Here is a 19,845-nt window from a genome sequence, read left to right as displayed (position 1 = left end):
GTATCTGGCGCCACTTTACGCGAGATAAGGCCAATCGGCAGCAATTGTCGAGCTCAGACGCGATCGCGACGCGGTGCATCTGCGTCTCTTCTCTTCTCTCCTCTTGCAAGGGTCCATGTCCGCACTCTCTCGGTCTTCCGTGTGCTCTCGATAATAACCCCATGTCGTCTTGTTGAGTCCTCAGCTCGCCGTTTGGCTGCTGGGTTATCACTTCTTTAGCGGTTCCTCGTTTGAACGTTGCTTCTTCCATTGATACTCGTCTGGTTTCTCGTCCATTTCGAAATAGCTGCCCATCTTGCTGCCTCTCTTGCGCAGCACTTCTTTTCCTCCTCCGTTTCGATCGCTGTTCCATCGCCGTGCTCGGCCTGCGCTGAATCACGATGCCCAGTGACAAGGCAGCGGCCGCTGCTCGCACGCCAGCAAAGGCCGCCCGGCCAGCTGCGGCAGCCGCCTCCTCGACCAAGCAGAAATCCATCATGTCCTTCTTCCAAAAGTCGTCGCCCGTCCCGGCGCCCTCCGCACCCCGCGAAAAGGTCTCGTCCGATCACCAGCACTCCTCCCCTCTCAAAGAGACAAAGGCCAACTCTCTGCCCAAGGCGAAGCCCTCCACAAAGCTCTCCACCCCGCTGCCCTCCAGCGATGCGCCAGAGCCCCCGAGCTCGCAGGAGAACATGGAGTCGACCGCCAAGCGGACCACGAGCAGGTCTATCAAGGCCTCGGATAGCGACATGGCGCCCAGCAGCCCAGTTAGAAAGGTTTGCGTTCTCTTGCCGAAAGCTCTCCAGTCACTCCGCCGCTGACCAACTTGTGCAGGGGAAAAGGGCCATCAACTATGCCGAGTCCTCGGATGAGGATGAACCCTTCGCCTACGGAGCGGCTTCGCAGGCTCGGCGGCGTGGTAGGGCCCGCAACAATGTTGTCGAAGACGAAGATGAATACGGTGGAAGCGAGACGGCTGGGCAAGAGGAAGAGGGTTCGTACTGTCATGCCCCTCTTGCAATGCTAAAACACACCAAGAAGCTGACATTCGGTCTGCAGATGACATGGACGACTTTGTTGTATCAGATGAATCTGACGGAGAGACTGCTCGATCCAAAAAGAGGAAGCGCCCGTCAAAACCCTCGTCGGCGCGCAAACGCACCAATCTTTTGCCCTCCGCCAAAGAAGATACGGTGCAAATCACGACGACTCTCGACGATATGGATCTAGATGACCTTCCCGCCACCTCCACAGCGAAGCAATGGTCCTACGATCCAGACTCTACCGAAAAGCAGCCCGTCGTCACACCGGCGGATCGAGTCGTGACCAAAGATCCCAAGGTGAAGGAAAAGGCGTACATGAAGGAGCCGGACGAGCGTTATCCTTGGCTCGCTAATATTCGAGACAAGGAGAAGCGTCCGCCCACGGATCCGGATTATGACCCCCGTACCATCTTCATTCCGCCAGGCGCCTGGGCCAAGTTTTCCCCCTTTGAGAAGCAGTACTGGGAGATTAAGCAAGACCTCTGGGACACAATCGTCTTCTTCAAAAAGGGCAAGTTCTACGAGCTTTACGAAAAAGACGCAACCATTGGCCACCAGGAGTTTGACTTCAAGATGACGGATCGAGTCAACATGCGCATGGTCGGTGTTCCTGAGGGTTCCCTTGACCATTGGGTCAACCAGTTCATCGCCAAGCAGTACAAGGTGGCCCGTGTAGAGCAGATGGAGACCAACCTGGGCAAGGAGATGCGAGAACGGCAAGACAAGAGCGGCAAAAAGGCTGACAAGGTCATCTCTCGAAAGCTGGGCTGCATCCTGACGGCTGGAACCCTGGTTGATGGCAGCATGCTTCAGGACGACATGGCCGCTTACTGCGTCGCCATCAAGGAATCCGTGGTGGATGACTTGCCAGCCTTTGGCATCGCCTTCACCGATACTGCCACTGGCAAATTCTTTCTCTCTGGCTTCGTGGACGATGTTGATCGGACCAAGTTTGAAACATTGATTGCTCAGATTGGCCCTCGCGAGCTTCTACTCGAAAAGTCCGGCCTGTCCACAAAGTCTCTTCGCATCCTCAAGAATAACACGAGCCCTACCACCATCTGGACTCATCTGAAACCAGGCACAGAATTCTGGGATGCCGACACCTCTAGACGAGAGCTCTCCTGTGGCAAGTACTTTCTCAAAGCGGAAGGCGAAGAAGAAGAAGTCTGGCCAGAAGCCCTCCAGGAACTCAAAGACAACGATCTCGTCATGTCTGCCATTGGTGGGCTTGTCTCCTATCTCCGATTCCTCAAGCTGGAAGCCCCTCTATTATCTCAGGGCAACTTTGAGGTGTACAAACCCATCCAAAAGAACGGCACCCTTGTTTTGGATGGCCAGACTCTGACCAATCTGGAGCTGTTCTCAAACACTGTTAATGGCAACACTGATGGCACCCTGTTTGGTCTACTTAATAAGTGCATCACTCCCTTTGGCAAGCGTCTGTTTCGCCAGTGGGTTGCTCACCCGCTGTGTGACATTGCCCGTATCAACGAGCGTCTGGACGCCGTCGAGCTGCTGAATGACGATCCTTCTGTTCGCGAGCAGTTTGCCTCCCAGCTCGTCAAGATGCCGGATCTCGAGCGACTCATTTCGCGCATCCACGCCGGTGCCTGCAAACCTGAGGACTTTGTCCGCGTCCTTGAGGGCTTCGAGCAAATCGAGTACACAATGACTCTTGTTGGTGCCTTCAAGGGTGGGAATGGCCTGCTTGATCGGCTGATCTCATCCATGCCCAACCTCGAGGAGCCGCTGGCTTACTGGAGCACGGCATTCGATCGACGGAGAGCCAAGGAGGAGAAGCTGATGATTCCAGAAAGCGGCGTAGATGAAGACTTTGACGCCAGTGTGGCTCGAATCGAAGAGATCAAGAGTCAGTTGGACGATCTGCTGGCTGAAAAGAAGACGGAGCTCAAGTGCAAAACCCTCAAGTTTACCGATATCGGCAAAGAAATTTACCAAATCGAAGCGCCCAAGAGTGTCAAGATCCCTTCCAGCTGGCGTCAAATGTCTGCGACCAAGGACGTCAAGCGCTGGTACTTTACCGAGCTCACCACTCTTGTCCGAGAGCTCCAAGAAGCCGAGGAGACTCACTCGCAGCTCATCCGGGAAGTCGCGTCGCGCTTCTGCAAGAAGTTTGACGTGGACTACGAGACGTGGTTGAAAGCCATCAAAATCATTGCCCAGCTGGACTGTCTGGTCAGCCTTGCCAAGGCATCCATGTCGCTTGGAGAGCCCAGCTGCAGGCCGCAGTTTGTCGAGGAGGAGCGCAGCGTCTTGGAGTTCGAGGAGCTGAGACATCCCTGCATGATTAACACGGTTGATGACTTTATTCCCAACGACATCAAGCTCGGTGGTGACCAGGCCAAGATTAACCTTCTGACCGGTGCCAACGCAGCCGGCAAGTCGACGGTCCTGCGAATGGTAAGCTTTTTCACCTCCATTTCCCCCAAGGATGCCCCCTTGTTCTCATCTCTGAACCTAACATTGTCATAGTCGTGCATTGCCGTCATCATGGCCCAGGTTGGCTGCTTCGTTCCGGCCAGGTCAGCTCGCCTTACCCCCGTGGACCGCATCATGTCCCGTTTGGGAGCCAACGACAACATCTTTGCCGCGCAATCCACCTTCTTCGTGGAACTCTCCGAGACCAAGAAGATTCTCGCCGAGGCCACTCCCCGCTCACTCGTCATCCTCGACGAACTGGGTCGAGGAACGAGCTCATACGATGGTGTCGCTGTCGCACAAGCCGTCCTGCATCATGTAGCAACCCACATCGGCTGCATCGGCTTCTTCGCAACGCACTACCACTCCCTCGCCACCGAGTTTGAGAACCATCCCGAGATTCGCGCTCGCCGCATGCAGATCCACGTCGACGACGCACAGCGCCGCATCACCTTCCTGTACAAGCTGGAGGATGGCGTCGCCGAGGGCAGTTTCGGCATGCACTGCGCCGCCATGTGCGGCATCTCGGACCGCGTCATTAAGAGAGCTGAGATTGCCGCAAAGGAATGGGAGCACACCAGCCGGCTCAAGGACAGCCTCGACAAGGCCAAGACGGGGTGCTACATTCCGCTGGGCATTCTTAGCGACGTCGGTTCGCTGCTCGGGGACAAGGGGGACGTGGGGGCCCAGGGGGTGGACGTGTTGCTCAGGGCCATTGAGAGCCTGTGATGTGTGTACCTTTGTGGCCTTTTTTTTCATCCTCTTTCTGGTTTCGTTTGCCATGGCGTGAAAAGCATTGCGAGGAGTTGTCATTCAACTCACGACGCGGAACCAGTGTATATGGGCATGTGTTTATGAGGCAATTTGTTGATTGCATTTCCAAAGGGATATATGGATCCATGCGTTGCGGCTTTGGGCGTACAGGGAGGTGCAGAAACGTACAAATACATATATATTAGACGCAGTAACAGCACACAACAAAGGATGTCCATCTGTTCATATAATCCAAAACGATGCAAGTAGAATTCCAAAGAGATATTTCTATCGATCCAACGAACCACAAAACAAACAACAATCTTTTCCAATACGAAACACTTTCCAACGCAAGTAACGACTCTACCACAACACCGACAAAGCACCAAACAAACCAATCCAGAACACAAAATCTGCGACCAGCGCAGCATATCTATCCCGTCTTTTGGCGTTTCCTCATCGATCGTCTCACCGCCGCCACCTTTTCCGTGTCCTTCTTCTTCGTCTTCTTGATCACCTTTTTCGATGCCGCAGTGTTCGCTTTCAGGATTTTCTGCAGAATGGGCGTCTTCCTCCTCTTCAATGGCCTCTGAGGACTCATCTTGTCCACCTTCTTGAGGGCAGGCTTCTGGGCTTTTTTAGGAAGTGTGGGGGCAGTCTTTTTGCTTGTCAGGGCAGAGGAAGGCCTGCTCTTCCTCTTCCTCTTTCCATTCGTGTCCCTGTCCGACTCAACCTCATCGTCGTCTTCGTCATCAGAGTCCAAGGCATTGCCCTTTCCCTCGCGATACGTCGGATCCGCCACTGGCTTCAGCTGGAACTGCGAACGGGCCTTCCCAGCGACAGGAGCATCCGCGACATCGGGGGCAACCCAGCCGTTGGGCAGAGGAGAGGGGCCCCTGAACGGCGGCCAGGGGATGGACCACCAGCCTTGGTTGTCGTCGTTGTTGGGGTCGGAGCGCCAGTAGGTGCCGTTGGCGTTGGTCGCGTTGAGGGGGTACAGGGTGCGAGCGTAGGATGGGTATCGCCGGAGGAACTGCTTGCGGAGGTTGCTCAGGGGCTTGGGCATGATGGCGGCGGGGATCCAGCCGCTGCGGTTGGGGAGGCGTTTGACCGTTCCTATGCCACGGCGGATTCCGCAGCAGCGGGCGGAATCGTAGTGAAGCTATAGAAGAAGGAATTTCTGTCAGTTCTTGTAGAGCTCGGGAACAGTTTCTTTGCTGGGAGACGGCTTACCTCGATTTCCTTGGCCCTTCCCAGTGGCGACCTGTCCCTATTGTGCTTCTTGGGAGCCTTGCGGAAGCATTTTGAGCAGTAATACTCATCAGTCGGCTCGAATTCAGGGTCATCGGGTCCAAGCACCCTGTGCCAGTTCGGGGATGGATCACGTCGAGGCGGCCTGGTTCGCTGTCCATCCAGGTCACTCTCGCTATCTTCTTCGTCGTCTTCATCGGCTTCGTACTTGTAGTCGCGGTCGCCCTGCCTTCCTCGCTGTCTGCCTCTTGGCTTGCGGCGTTTTGCGCTTGAAGGATTGCCTTGGAGGTCGCTGTTTGATTCTTCGTCCGACTCACGTTCAACTGGTCCGTCTTCTTCTTCGAACTCAGATCCACCATCCGGACCAGAGTCTGAATCTACAGACTCATCTTCGAGTTCAAAGTGTTGAGTCTCTTGCTGGATCTGAGGCTCGTTGTTGTTCTTCTCACCCTTTTTTGCCAATGGATCTGGGCTTGATGATCGGCTCGAGGGCCGATCAGGGGTGTCGATATTGGGGACGTTGTACGCAGACGTCGTGTGGTCATCCAATGGGCTTCTGGGCATCTGCTTGAGGAGGATATCCCGGAGAGTCCTCTGGTCATAGCCAGGGGCATTCGGACCAGAATCAGTAATCAAGGGCGCTTTGAGACCATCACCCGCAGCTCCTATTTCTGCCCTCGATGACCTGCTGAACTCATCCTCCAGCTGGTCCGCCGTAGGACGAACTCGCCCTCCCTCCTCGGGACTTTCCGTAGGCTTTGGTTGTTTGGGTAGCCCATGAGCATCATCGAGGTCCATGTCTTCCGGACCATGCTCCCCCTCAATGGGGCCGAAGCCGGCTTCAGCGATCTGCATTCGAAGGTCTCTCTGTTGCTGGCGGTACGCAGCAACCTCGGCCTTTTCCAGGAGAGACGAGGCGCTCTTCTCTCCACAACACGCAGCCATATGAGCTGCGTTCCGATTCCAGTCTGCCTGGGTGGTCGTGTTTTTGAACCCTTCGACATCCATTGCATCAGATGCCGGCTTCGTTGGCGAAGCTTTCCCACACATCTTCACCTTTTTCAGGGGTATGGAGATGGTTCCTTGGCCGTCAAATCGCCGAATCGTGGCCTTGTTCACACCGAGTGCCTCCATGAGCATATCCCTATGCTTCTCCCTCATATGACGGTGAACCTTTCCTGCGTTCCAATGACCCGGCATGACATCGTTGCACCACATACACTTTCTGCCGGTGTGGGAAGCTTCCATATGTTTGACCACGGCTTGCTGGTTGTCAGTTCGGTAGGCGAATCGGCAACCGTCGTAGGGGCATCTCATGGTGCGCTTCAGGCACAGGCCACGCAGATCCCAGGCGATGCGCTGCAGCTCCCCTTGCTCAGTGGGCGTCAGGATAGCCTTCGATATCATCGGCATCCTGGGGCCAATACGGAGCATGTGTTCAATAGGGGGCGCATATGTCGGAAGCTGAATGCCAGAGTTGGCCAGCCGTGGCCGTCCGTCGTTGTCGAAAATGCTGGGCTGCGCGGCCCACGCCATTTGCCGCAACCTGCTGGTACCCGCTGCGGCTTCAGAACTCCGAGGACGTGTAGTTGGGTCGGCCTGGGTGATTCTCGTGGGCCGTTCGTCTCCACGAGAAGGCTGCGGGCCTCCTGAAGTGGCCGAACTGACGCCCGTATTTCGTACTGGGTTTTCAAGCAGTTCATTGGCATTCTCCTGGACAGGAGCCTCCCTGTTTGCCGTCTCCTTCGCCGTATTTTCGGCCGCAGATTTGACGCCAGCGATGGAACCATATCGTGGGCCCCAGACACATGTCGCGTCGACCTGAGCCCGCCAGTCGATTGTCTGTGAGTCGTGAATCTTGATGTTGGCCACTGAAGTGGCTATCCTCGCGCGAATGCTAAACCATTGTTCATTTGTAGCTTCTGAGCCAATGAAGAAACAGGGCGCGTCAAACTTGGCATTTGCAGGCTCATAGTCGAGCTTGGGTTGGATGCTGATGAAGGCGTCACCAGCATGCAGCGGCTCGCGACATTTGTGATCAAGCCCAGCAAGAGGCAGTAGATCAGTCACAGAACGCCGCAGATCATCAAGAGATGAAGACAAGGGAGGCATGCGCACACGATGCTCGGCTCCGTCGTCTCCCGTTGTAGAAAGGAAGCTCTGGTCCTGCTCCCACTCTGGATGCAAAAGAACAAAGGGGTTGCCTGCAGCGACAAACTTGGACAATGCTGAAGCGAGGCTGATCTCGGATTTTTGAGGCAGATCGTCAGACATTCGGATGGAATAATATTCCTGGTTCATGTTGATCTGGTGGCCCAGTGTTGCGCGACCATCGAGCAAGCGCACGTATTTGAGGTGCTTGACGCTGTCGCCGAAGGCGGAAGAGATCATTTGTCGAATAAACGACAGCAGGTTGGTGACAGCATCTTTACCGCTCCCGTCAACCGGTACGCTGCTGGTGAAACCAAAACCAGGCAGCACAAAGGCAATCTCACCATCGCCAAGCTTGTTGCATCTCAAGCTGGAGAGCGTCCCATCGCCAGCGGGCATCAGCGACAAAACATCGGAAGAGCTGATTGCACAGAGCCCATAGCTGGGAAGTGCAGTGACAAAGTCAGAGTCGCATTGACCAAGCTGAAAGAATGCATGGTGAAAGATGTTCTTTGGTTGGCCCAGCAGAACCTGGAAGGCGGTTCTCAAGTACTCGTTGCACTGGTCAGCACCCCATTCACGTACTGCTTCCTGAGATGGCCGAGAGCCCTGAAACTTCGGAAAAGTCAAATAGCAACACGAAGCGGGAGCACCTGTTGATTGGAAACGTTCCCCTTCAGGAGTGTACAGAACACAAGAGACAGTGGTGTTGAGCTGCTCCTCGCTGGGATGCCAATGGCCGGGGACTGCCTCCTGTTCAAGTTTGATGAAGAACGCGTAGCGACTGCTTGGAGGTGGCTTTCTTCCTCTGGAGGCTTTCTCGGAGATAAAATGCAGTGTTGTGCTATCGCGCTTCAGAGGGATGGTGTCATGGATCGTGTCGATGGTGTTCGCCTTTTCGTCGAAATGCACGATCGAGAACTTTGCACAATCTTGAGGCCCCAGAGAAAGCAATCTTCTGATGGCATCCTCGTACGTCTGCCGGTCTCCTGGGATGAAGGGCACCCGTCCCTGATATCCATAGAGGTTGATCCAGCGTCCGCTTTGAGGGGCCGTTTTGTTGTCTGAGGAGATGTCTTCACCACTGCCCGTCTCTTGCATATTGACGTCTTCAGATCCTGCGTTGTCGCCAAGTCCAATCCGTTCAGGCTGGTACTTCAGTGTGGAAACTGCATCGCGGACGTCTTCATCGTCATCTCCATCACTTTCGTTGGAGCTTAGACCGCTGAAGTTGTCATCAGCCCAGTCGCTGTCGTCATCTCTTCCACCTCCTCTGAGGTGTACAATCGGCTGACCATCTCCTAGCTGCCCTTCCCTAAGGACTGAGCGTCCCTTCGAGAACCGCTGGAGTTGTCTCACAGGATATGACGGGTTATGTTGACCTAGAATTTGTTACTAGGCGAGTCTCTCAGAACGGATTCAACCATCAACTTACCCAGTAGCGTCTCCTCCCCCCAATTCCGCTCTTCATGCGCGGTCAGAAAATGCAAAGGCGGATCAACATCCCTCCGTGGCAACTCTGGCTTCTGAACTTCTATGTCAGACTTCGACTCGGTCAATGAGAGAACTTCTGGCTCAACAGGCAGTCCAAAATACAGCATCGTCAGCTTGGTCGGGATGTCCGAAGCAACGCCTTGGAACCGGCTTTGCAAGATTCGGTGGAATCGGCAGGTGTTGTCCTGTTGTATAGCTTTCAAGATGGCCGACTCGGATAGCATGAACAGGCGAGTCTCGTGCGGCGTAAAGAATGCAGAAAGGATTTGCCCGATCGTCATTTTGCCAACTGTGAGGAGATGATGAAATGCCTGATGTACGTCAATCCACTTCTTGTCGTTTGGAGAAACGGCGATATCAACTCGCCGCTGGGCTTCTTCGTCAGTGACGACTGAGAGGCCACCAGAGCTACCGAGAAGAGCCTCTCCGGTGCCAAGTTTTGGGTCCATGTCGTGTGAGCGTCCAAGATGGTGATTGCATACGCGTGGAGGTAGCGGATACTCTTGGGGTGCTCAAGTCGTGGAAAAGGTGATTGCGATTCACGTTGGCAATGTCGCAATGAGGGTATAGGAATAACAGGCAGTGTTCATTGGGGTCTGAGAGAGAATCGTGTATGGGCATGAAGAAGCAAAAGATCAGAACTCGTCAAAGGTGATCTCGCGGAACCAGAGGCATTAGCCTGGAGTTGACATTATATATGGTTCAAGGTATATCAGGAACAGCAGCATCATAGAGGGATATTCTTGGGGCTGTGTATCAACGTCTTTGTCGCAATGGCGTTGCGATTGTGAAGCTTGTTTCAGGACTCCTTTGTCGCTTGAGCACTCCGAAATAGAAAAAGCACGTCGACAAGTTGTTTGATCCTGTGAGGGTTATGGGGTGATGACAACGTCGACTCCTATCCTGACTTAGGGTACGCCCGAACAAAGACTCACACTCGAGAGCTTGCAGTTCTTTCGTCATCTCGTCAACGGCGTGGCCAATAGTTTAGAGGCTCAGGAAGCTGTCAGTTGTGCTGCTGGAGAGGTGCTTGGTGCTCTACCGATATCCAGGTATCGTGGCCTCTGGAAGAAAGCAATCGCGTCATTTGTCTGCCTTTGACGAGTCTCTGTTGTCTCCCAGATCGCCTTTTTTTCGTCACAGGTCCCTTTGGTTCGACTGTTTCAAGTTGTTGGTTCGACAACGGCCCCATCCAACCAGCAACATGTCCGGTAGAAGTTGGTTCTTTGCAGGCGCACTGATGCTCTGGAATTTCTGGAACACCGTCTTTGATGCCGCATTCGGAGGTTCTCTCATAAGCAACAGTCAAAGAAGCTCTGACTATCTGATGCCCATGCCTATTCTATACAAGCATGGAAGCAATGCCTTTTGCTTCAGGTCAGTATTGATTCTTGTGCGTCTTCCATGGAACCGCTTACTTATTTCACCAGTCGAAAGACTGTCGCAGCATTCGCGTATCGTCTGATGTAATACCACCCAACAAACACATTTGATCAATAAGCAACGACTTTCCAAGTAGCATCTGGAACAGGAGGCAGTCACTTGTCGACACGAGACAAATGCCCTCCATAAAGACCAAGCAAAGTGATGCGGCCGCCTGAGGACATCAGGACAACTGCCAGATACTAGGTACTTACTACCTGAGTAGTGTTTGAACGGTCCAGAGGAGTCGCTGTCACCTGGTAGGTACTTGTACGATGAAACTTCACCCATCGGTACCTGGTATGATCACGCTCGCATCGTCCTTGAGATGTTTTTGGGAGACATCAGGATTCTTTTATTTGCATTTGAGGCTCAAATCTGTTCCTCAGATCCCCAGCGAGGCATCGTAGAAGGAGTAATGGGTCAACCACTTGCCTCGGGAGAGCGACGAGGTGAGTCACATGATGCAGCACGTGTGTCCGCCGATAGCCGAAAGCAGTAAAACACCAAAACTCCAGACCTATCAGCCGATCAGCGCTTGAAAATAGCCCGCCATCGCCGAAGCCGCAAGCCAGAAGAACGAGGAAACCGCCGGGAAATGGACTGAGGCCTGCATGAGACGCCATGCGCTCTGATAGTCGGCGATTATGCGGTCACCATTGATCTTGGCTCTTGCGCCGGAGCTTCAGCTGCTGTCCAGGCGCGGCATCCGAGCTGCGGCATCGCCATCAGCCTCGTTGCCGGCTGCAGCATCACAGCGATGGCTTTCCACCAGCCCCGGCCTGAAAGCGCCTCGGAGCGCCAATGCGCCGCTGGGCGCCGTCTTCTTCCTCCAGAACCGACTGCTGGCCCGATCCAGCTGCCTTGACTCTGTCGTTCCAAGGCGCAATTCCCGGGCAACCTCAACCTCATCCTCAACCTCGCCCTCAAATTCAACCCCGACAACCCCGCCACCAAACTTCACGTCGCAGACGCCTCAATCGCTCGAAGACCTCGCTCCTCACCGCCGACGACAAGCCCGCAAGCAAGCCCTCGCCCAATCTACGTCCTCCGAAGCTCCTCTGCCTCCCGATGCCTCCTCCCTCCTCACCTCAGCCGCGGCGTCGCAGCCCAAAGACTCCCTCCGCCGAACGATTTCCACCTTCCTGTCCCTCTCAAAGCCCCGCCTGACGGTCCTCGTCGTCTTGTCGGCCATGGCGCCGTACGCGCTGTATCCGGTGCCCGAGATGCTGACGCCGACAATGACCGAGACGCCTAGCCTGAGCCCATTGACGCTCTTCTTCCTGACCACGGGAACTGCGCTGTGCTCTGCGAGCGCAAATACGCTGAACATGCTCTACGAGCCTTCAACCGATGCCAAGATGTCGAGAACAAGGAATAGGCCGTTGGTCAGGGGTCTGGTTTCGAACCGAGCAGCGGCATTGTTTGCCATGCTCTGTGGGGTCGGCGGTGCTGCAGCCCTTTATTTCGGCGTCAACCCCACCGTCTCATTCCTGGGTCTTTCAAACATTGTTCTTTACGCCGGCATCTACACGCCTTTGAAAGCTGTGACTGTGTTCAACACCTGGGTCGGCGCAGTCGTTGGCGGGATCCCGCCATTGATGGGCTGGGCTGCCGCAGCAGGCGAAGCTGCAACAAAGGACGGATCCTGGAGAGAGCTGCTTCTGGCCAGTGACGGATCGTCCATTGGTGGCTGGCTGCTCGCCGGTCTTCTTTTTGCCTGGCAGTTTCCCCATTTCATGGCTTTGAGCTGGCCCATCCGCGAGGAATACAAAGCCGCAGGCCTGCGCATGCTCGCGTGGACGAATCCGGCCCGAAACGCGCGTGTCGCTTTGAGATACAGTCTCGCCTTCTTCCCCCTGTGCTTTGGCCTTTGTGCCGCCGGCGTGACGGACTGGTCCTTTGCCGTGACCAGTCTGCCCATCAACCTCTGGCTGGCCCGTGAGGCTGTCCGCTTCTGGAAGTACGAAGGGCACAAAGGGAGCGCACGGGGCCTCTTCTGGGCCAGCGTTTGGCATCTGCCCGGCGTCATGATTCTCGCACTGCTGCACAAGAAGGGCATGTGGAGTCGAGCCTGGAGGAGCGTCTTTGGAGAGGACGAGGATGGAGAGTGGGAGGAGGAGGAATTGGATGAGATGGCGAGCATGTCTGCCCCGACAGCAAGCCAAGCAAAATGATGATACAATCAAGACGGTGGGGATTTCCCACTCTCATGTAGCAATAGCTTCTTCATGTCTCTATACGAGTGAGAGGGGAGATATGCATGTGTTTGATGTAGTGCCTAGGCGGCGCATGTACAGTAGAGCTTCCCACGCAGCCGCTGTTTGTACAATTAGATAGATGGTTTTGGGTACGGCAATCCTTGCGGATGACGAGCAAAAAGTCCAAAGCAAATCAAGGAAACAAGATTTATAATTCTGTTCCACCAGAGTCCCATGCATATCTAAGATGCATCTTATCAACTATTATACATCGTTTGAAGATCGCTTCCAGATCCTTCCCCTTTTCTTCGTGGGTGCAACAAATAAACACAATCTGTATATCCCGTCCGCATCTATCAGATGACTGAAGAAAGAACGAAAAAAAAATGACAAGGAAATCTGTGCCGGGATTCTTTTTCCCTATCTGTTCTTTTTACCCCTTTAAACTTCATTCTTTTTCTCGGGGTTCTGGTAGGGATGGGGATTAGGAGGTGTAAAAGAAAACAGAACGCCAGTGAACGCCAATACTCCGAATGCAACAGGAAAACCCCCGAGATGCTTCCACATAAGAGGCCAGCAAAAGGAATGAAAGGCATAGCTCATACATGAGTATGAGGTGCCACTCTGACACAGGGTTTTGATAGGGGGAAGGGGGGTAAGAGAGTAGATAGTAACGCAACAAAACAACCAAGAGAAACGCCGTGATTATAACGAAAGGCTTGTCAAACAAGAAAGAGAGAGGGAGAGGGAGAGAGAGAGAGAGAGAGAGAGAGAGAGAGAGAGAGAGAGAGAGATTAGAATTTGCCCCCGTTGGGACGGTGAACGAGAGACTCGATGCCCATGTCGGTCGACAGCCGCTGGCTATCCAAGTAAGGGCTGCTGTCCTGGCTCGTGCCGGTGCCGCCGCGGGACACGTAGCCGTGGCTCATGCTGGCCGTTGAACTGACGCTCGACGAGTATCCGTGGCCGCCGCTACCGCCACCGCCGTAGTACACGGGAGCAGCAGCCATGCCGTAGGAGCTATGGTGGTGCTGGGAATGAGGGTGGAGGTGGGAGTGAGAGTGAGGGGGCTGTAGATGCTGCTGCTGCTGCTGGTGATGATGGTGTTGGCTTTGGTGCTGCTGCTGCTGGTGGTAGCTGGCGGAGCTGGAAAAGGAGTGTGCGCCGGAGGAGCTTGTAGCAGGGCTACTGTAGGACGCGTCTAGTTCATCAACGGGGGTCAGGCCGATGCCGGAAATGCCGCTATCGTCGTCATACCCTGTGAGTGAAGCTCCCGTCTCGAGACGGTCACGGCGCGAGGCTGCGCGAGCGGCGCTCTGGAGGTTCTTGAGGCCGTTGGACATGCACTAGAAGTTTGAAGAAACGGAGACGAACACAATGTTAGACAGTTGTCATGCATATGGCCCATCAACAAGAGGGGGGGAAAGGGGGGGGGAAGGGAGAGGAAGGGGGTTATAGAAGGGTGGCTTAGCTTACCTTTGCCTCGACAACGCTCCACTTCTCTCCGGTTCGAGCAGCCAGGCCGCTCCAGATCTCCTTGCGCATGCTCATGTACTCCTTGGCCAGCGTCTGCATCTTGCGGGCGTCCCAGTCGTCGGCGCCCCGGCGCTCCATCAGCCGCTCGTGGCGCTTCCGGCAGGCGTTGGGCGTCTTGGACTGGAAGTACTGGTCCCTGATCTGGTTCCAGTTGAGGCCCTGCATGCGCGCCTGGAGCAGCTGCTGGTCGTCCTGCGGGTTCCAGGCGCCCGAGCTGGGCCGGTGCTGGGACGGCTGGGCCATGGAAGGGGGCATGGGCAGAGTAGGCGACGGAGCGCTGGTCGAGTACGGGCCGTAGGCTTGTTGCTGAGAAGGGTGTTGAGTAGCGAGCGGCGGGGGAATCGGCATGGCGGACGAGGACGAGGACGAGGGCACGTCGTAGTAGTTTCCCGGGAGCATGCGGGACGGGGCGTACATGGGAGACGGCGCCAGGCCGGTCTGGAGGCCACTGTAGCCCTGCTCGCTGGAGTTCCTGGTGTGTCTCGCCATCATCAAGGGGGGTGGTGGTAGGAGGGAGTTTTGTCGAGTTCGTGTTGGGTTTGACCACTCGATACGAGCAGAAGATGGAAAGGAAGCGAGGGAGGAAAAGAGAAAGAGTAAGAAGAAGAATAAATTGCCACAGGTGGAGTAACGTCGGATGATATGGCCAAAGACAAGAGGTGAGTTGTCTTGGGGAAGAAGAAGGAAGAAGAAGTTGTCGCCCGATGCTGATGGATGCTTGGATGAGGTGATACGAGACCGGCTCGGTAACCACGTTGCCAAGTAATGAAACAAATTATTGATTAAGGTCGATATGACTGGCCGATGGTCCTCGCGGTCTTGACCGAAGTGGCCTGCAGAACGGTCTGCCGTGAGGGTCTTGGGTTCCTTGTAGGAGGAGGGGGGGTGATCGAGTTGTCTGCAGGGGGGGGCCTTCGAAAACGTCCCCAAAGAATGTTGATGACGGACGATCTCCACAAACTCGATGAATTTGTGAAAAGTGAAAAAGAGAGGCGTAGAGGAATAACACGCGAGAATAGGATAGCGAACAGCAATAGGGTTGCGAAAGAAACAAGAATCCGAAACCAGTCGAATGAAACTTGAGTTGACGCAAAACACACAGACAGAGACAGGGAGGGGAAAAAAAAGAAAAACAAATAATAAGAAAAAAAAGAGGACAAAACAAGGGCTTCTGGGGAATCAAGGGAGACAAGAAGCAGGCTCCCGGAGGACATGGGCCTTGTTTTAAGCTCTGGCGATGCAGTCATCTCTGGGCCAGAGGATCAAGACGTAGAGCACAATCCTAATACTACTGTACATACTTGACGAGGGCCCACCACCCCTTGTGGGCGGCTGTCGGGATGAAACAAGGGAAGATCTAGGCCGGATGGGACATGTGAAACGAAGCGCGTGTATCTGAAGAGCTCAGTCTGCCGAGAATGGCTCGCTGATATTGGTCGAGCAGGCCCAGCGGTGCGCATATGGGCCACGGGCGGTTAGACAGGGGCTCCCGTTTGGGCAAAGGCGGCTATCTCGTCTGGCGAGGCTGGCATCTTGCCTGGGGCTACTCTACGGTTTAGGGAAGAGAAAGAGAGATTGCATATGTCAGAGGCGAATCCGCCTGGCGGGCGTTGGGAAAAGGGGGGGGGGGGGGGGGGGGGGGGGCAAGGGAAACAACGGGTCAGTCCGAGGAAGCGCGCTCGTTATAGTCTCTATGGCGGCTACGAGCGTTAAGATGGACGAACAGGGCACAAGCGCAGACATGGCCCTTGAGATTGTTTCATGCTTGTTATTCTCGACGTCGTATCGAAAAAGGCACTGCCTTGCAGCAAAGCATAACGGCATGCCCACGATGTCACCTCCAGCAGACGACAAGGCTCAGGCGGTAACCCCCATCCACAACCCCAGAGCCTAGCCCAACAATGACATCAAGAGCAGCAAAGAAGTCTCCATCTGCAATCTCCCAACCCTGGAGAAATCCATAAACAACGGCGCCAACGGGAAATTGGCGGGATCGTTGCATTGCATTGCATTCTTCTTTGCGGCGGGAAGATCACCACCGTGGGGTGGAAGAAGGGTTAAAACCGCCCGGAACAAAATGCGCTTCTCCCGCCCCAGGGCGAGACAGCTATTTTGTTCGCAAGGATGACCCCGGCTCCTGCACATGGCAGACGCGTGGGGCTACAGGGGCTCTTGTTCTTTTTTGCCGCGCTGCTCTGCTTGAAGGGAAAGATGATGGATCTTTGCGCGGTTTCTATGTAAGTTGTACGTTTGGCGATGGAGGCTGGCAAGGGATGGCCATATTCATCAAAGGTACGAAGGTCGAAGTACATGGGTAACCGTCCCCTTTCCGTACTAGCGGAATCGGTTCCACAAGCGGATGAAGCGCGATTGGTCCATTGAGCGGCTTCAAGCGCGCGTCTGGAAAGACCCAACCGGTACTACCCCATAAGCAGCCTAGCGCAGTCTATTTCTGGCGGCCGGGGGTCCCCAAGAAGCGCCGCGCTAGGATCTTACCGCGCTGGTCTCATTGGCCCGGCCGCGGCGGATGTTCCGCTTGTACCTTGCCGCCCAGAATCCGGTGCGACGGTACCTCTTCCGGCCGGTCGCTGCGAGACCGTCTGAAGGCCGAGATTTGCATGAACATGCGGGTATCGAGCCCATAATAACACTGCAGATGCCGATGAGCTTCAAAAAGGCCGGCTGCGGAGAGCGGCCATGGTGGGCTTGCAGGGCCTCTGGGGGTAGCAGCAATGACAGCAGTCGTTTCAAGCCTGATCTCGTGGGGCGAAGAAATGCGCGTTTCATCTAATGCGCCTGTTGGGCTATGCCTGGAAAACAGGCGTCAAGGACCAACAACTACAAAAAGGCGCGTAACCCTGCTGTTGGTCCTGCCCAGTGTTGGCTGTCTCTCTCTCTTTCTCTCTCTTTTTGCATGTACTGTACCTCGTACTTCCTGGACTGTAGAACTGAGAGCGCGTGTAATTATAGCAGCATCCGCTCGATCGAGGTCCCATGCTCTCGAGATTTCCAGGTCGCCTGAGCATCACGTCATTCATCTATTTTAGGTGGCAATCATGTCTCAACGATGGCTTACCAAAATGTTTCGAGGCGTGCGTAACATTACGAGGGTTGAAGCAAGGGAGAGCTCTGTGAGTGCGAAATGGCATTTTCGGTGAAGACTGTGGCGATTCGGCGCTCCTTCTGAGGCGGCAGTGAAGGAACACGTAGCTCTGGCTGTGTCTCGCTCGCCCTGCGAAAGAGGCTGGCTATTGGCCATACACGGTCAGCGCCCAGCCCAGAACCTTGGTCTTTGCGGCTCTTGCCATCGAATTGACTCACATTTGTACGATCGTCTTGAAGCCAGGCACTGATGGTTCGTTACGGCATAAGATAGGTGCCTTATAGTGACTGGTACGTACCTCTGCCGACTATTGGGCACCTACCCTACAATTTCTTCTGAATTGCATGGCTGCTATTGCGACCCGTCTCCGTTACTCAGACGTCTGCTTTGGAGACATGTTGAGTTACGGAAGCCGTCAAAATTGATCAGCACGGCATCAATCCACGATTGTCCGGATTGCAGGACGCTGACCATATTTATTTGTAAGCCAGCGAAGTGCCTTCAATTGGTTATCCAATGATTGTTGACATTTGGTCCAACTTACCTGCCAACCGTTTCAACCTTTCACAGACTACCCAGCAGCTCCTTATTCATAGAAGGCCAATTTACCTTGTGCAAGTAGAGATTGATTCCTACGAAGGTCTCTTGTGCATCGACCTTCAAGCCGCATCGGTCTCGGCCAGATTCAGCTGGTTCAAAGACATCTTGGACGCCATGAGCTCTATGACCGCCAAGCCGCCACCACCCTGAGAGAGCCTCCCTCAGCGCACCATCGCCACCATGACGACAAACAAACAAACAAACCACTGCAAATGAAGAACGACAAACCCCCCCAAAGAAATGGCCATCGTCATCACGAAGCCCGATAATCTTCGTTTCTTTCCCCCGCATGCACAATGACAACCCAAGTCCACCGTCTGTGGGCCCGCAGATCGAAGCGGAAGCCTAGGCGAAGCCGTCAGCAAATCAACGGACTCAGCGCCCTTGACGCCCACCCGGTATCTACACCATGCCCAGATGAGGAAGATCCCAAAGGTCTTTTTTCTATCAATCTCTCTATCTGCCCTATCTATGTATCAGTAAACGCCTTGTGCGTACTGAATTAAAGCTGTTAGTCACGAGAAATGGACTAAGATTTTCGGCCGTCTTATGAACAGTAGGTATGCTTTTCCAATCTAGAGCCCGTCTTACCCTTGGGGCTTTCTCGCCGACTTTCCCAATCCGAACATCGGCCATGATCCTATGATATCGGCACAAGGTTGAGACAATTCTATTAGAGTGATCTAGATCTCAACAGATAATGTTGCAGTATGTATTAGACAAACAATCCAGCGGCCTCTTTTAGGTGAGGGCACAGCCTTGGGCCTGGATCCTTGTTAGCTATATGCGACTGATGTCCGTATCATGAACCAACGTAGACACAACTCGGCCGGGAGAGGGCGACAACTCCGAGGCGTTACAGAGTCGAAACCTTCCCGAGTCACAACGGGAAGAGCACGACACTAGACTGTTAACAGGCATAAACCAGCGAAAGACACTAAATCAACAAGCCGTCAAACAACAGTAAAAGAGGGGGGGTGGTGGACTTTCTAGCAGTTCCAAGGTTTCCCCCATAAATGTGCCGATCCATAACACCGGCTTTTGATCTAATACAAATCAGCAAGAGAAGGACGAATGGGCTCGAGGCTTTGGGCTTGAGAAGAAGAGCAGCAGAAATCTGGGGAAGTCCGGGGTAACCCTGGCCTAGCCGTATCTTAGCGAACCCCCCCGTTCACAAGCATGGCGCCCTCAGGAAAGCGGAACGAGAGGCCCCCCATTCTGCGTTATCAGCGGCGCTCCCTATCAAAGCAAGGACCCCGTCGTTATCATCATCCTCTCTTTCTCGACCAGGTTTGCAAGTCTTCGGTGATACTTTGGGAACGAAGTACTACTAGGCTGTAGCAAGTTGGCTTGTGAGTTCTTTTTTTCAACTGTCCTTGCCTCCCCTCCTTTTTGTCTTCTAGGCGATAAGGAGCCTAGATTCATCGGCGAGGTGTGCCACACGCATTGAAAGCCTTGTGCCTGCGATCCGGGAGGGGGGGTCGTTGATGGGGGAGGCTGTCGAAGGAGATAAGCAACGTCTAGTCTGCAGGGGTTGCGAAAGACGATGAGGAGGAGGTTGCAGACCCTGCGTAACGACAGCTGGTGAAAACGAGCTGCAATAGCGTGCGTGCATGTACTTGGTAAATCTGTGCAAGTCACATTCAATGGGCAAGGTGAGGAGAAAGGGCCGAGGCAGGGATATATACCACCACCACATAAACTCCCTGGCGCGCCCGACCATCCGGATATCTGTGTCTCTTGCTTCTCCTCTTCCCGCCCTCCCCCTATCATACGCAGACCTGCAATCTCTCTTGATTGGCGTGATTATATATCCTGAGACATCTGCCGAGAACCTCGACGCTCACAAACTGGGAATGCTGTCTCGCTA

General features: G+C 54.4%; 4 protein-coding genes across 4 annotated transcripts; 2 read left to right on the top strand and 2 right to left on the bottom strand.

Annotated features, from left to right (window-relative positions):
* Positions 1–380: 380 nt before the first annotated feature.
* TRIREDRAFT_62301 (DNA repair protein) lies at positions 381–4,193 on the top strand (the record flags this gene model as incomplete). The annotated part of the gene is made up of 4 exons (XM_006965783.1): positions 381–755; positions 814–973; positions 1,039–3,446; positions 3,519–4,193. The coding sequence occupies 4 exons, from the start codon at positions 381–383 to the stop codon at positions 4,191–4,193; spliced, it is 3,618 nt and encodes a 1,205-aa protein (XP_006965845.1).
* Positions 4,194–4,650: 457 nt separating this feature from the next.
* Positions 4,651–9,562, bottom strand: TRIREDRAFT_107888 (uncharacterized protein; the record flags this gene model as incomplete). The annotated part of the gene is made up of 3 exons (XM_006965632.1): positions 4,651–5,379; positions 5,451–9,001; positions 9,055–9,562. 3 exons carry the CDS (start codon positions 9,560–9,562, stop codon positions 4,651–4,653), a joined length of 4,788 nt encoding a protein of 1,595 aa, XP_006965694.1.
* A 1,782-nt stretch (positions 9,563–11,344) lies between these two features.
* On the top strand, positions 11,345–12,637 carry TRIREDRAFT_28159 (protoheme IX farnesyltransferase-like protein; the record flags this gene model as incomplete). Its single annotated transcript, XM_006965517.1, has 1 exon — positions 11,345–12,637. A coding segment is annotated over one exon (1,293 nt), but the record flags the coding sequence as incomplete, so codon positions are not given.
* An 893-nt stretch (positions 12,638–13,530) lies between these two features.
* Positions 13,531–14,761, bottom strand: TRIREDRAFT_4124 (uncharacterized protein; the record flags this gene model as incomplete). Its single annotated transcript, XM_006965497.1, has 3 exons — positions 13,531–13,678; positions 13,730–14,082; positions 14,213–14,761. The coding sequence occupies 3 exons, from the start codon at positions 14,759–14,761 to the stop codon at positions 13,531–13,533; spliced, it is 1,050 nt and encodes a 349-aa protein (XP_006965559.1).
* Positions 14,762–19,845: the final 5,084 nt, after the last annotated feature.

Source organism: Trichoderma reesei, assembly GCF_000167675.1.
Source record: "Trichoderma reesei QM6a unplaced genomic scaffold TRIREscaffold_10, whole genome shotgun sequence".
NCBI lineage: Eukaryota > Fungi > Ascomycota > Sordariomycetes > Hypocreales > Hypocreaceae > Trichoderma > Trichoderma reesei.
The sequence above is the reverse complement of the archived record's forward strand: the minus strand, read 5'-3'. Positions and strand labels throughout refer to the sequence as shown.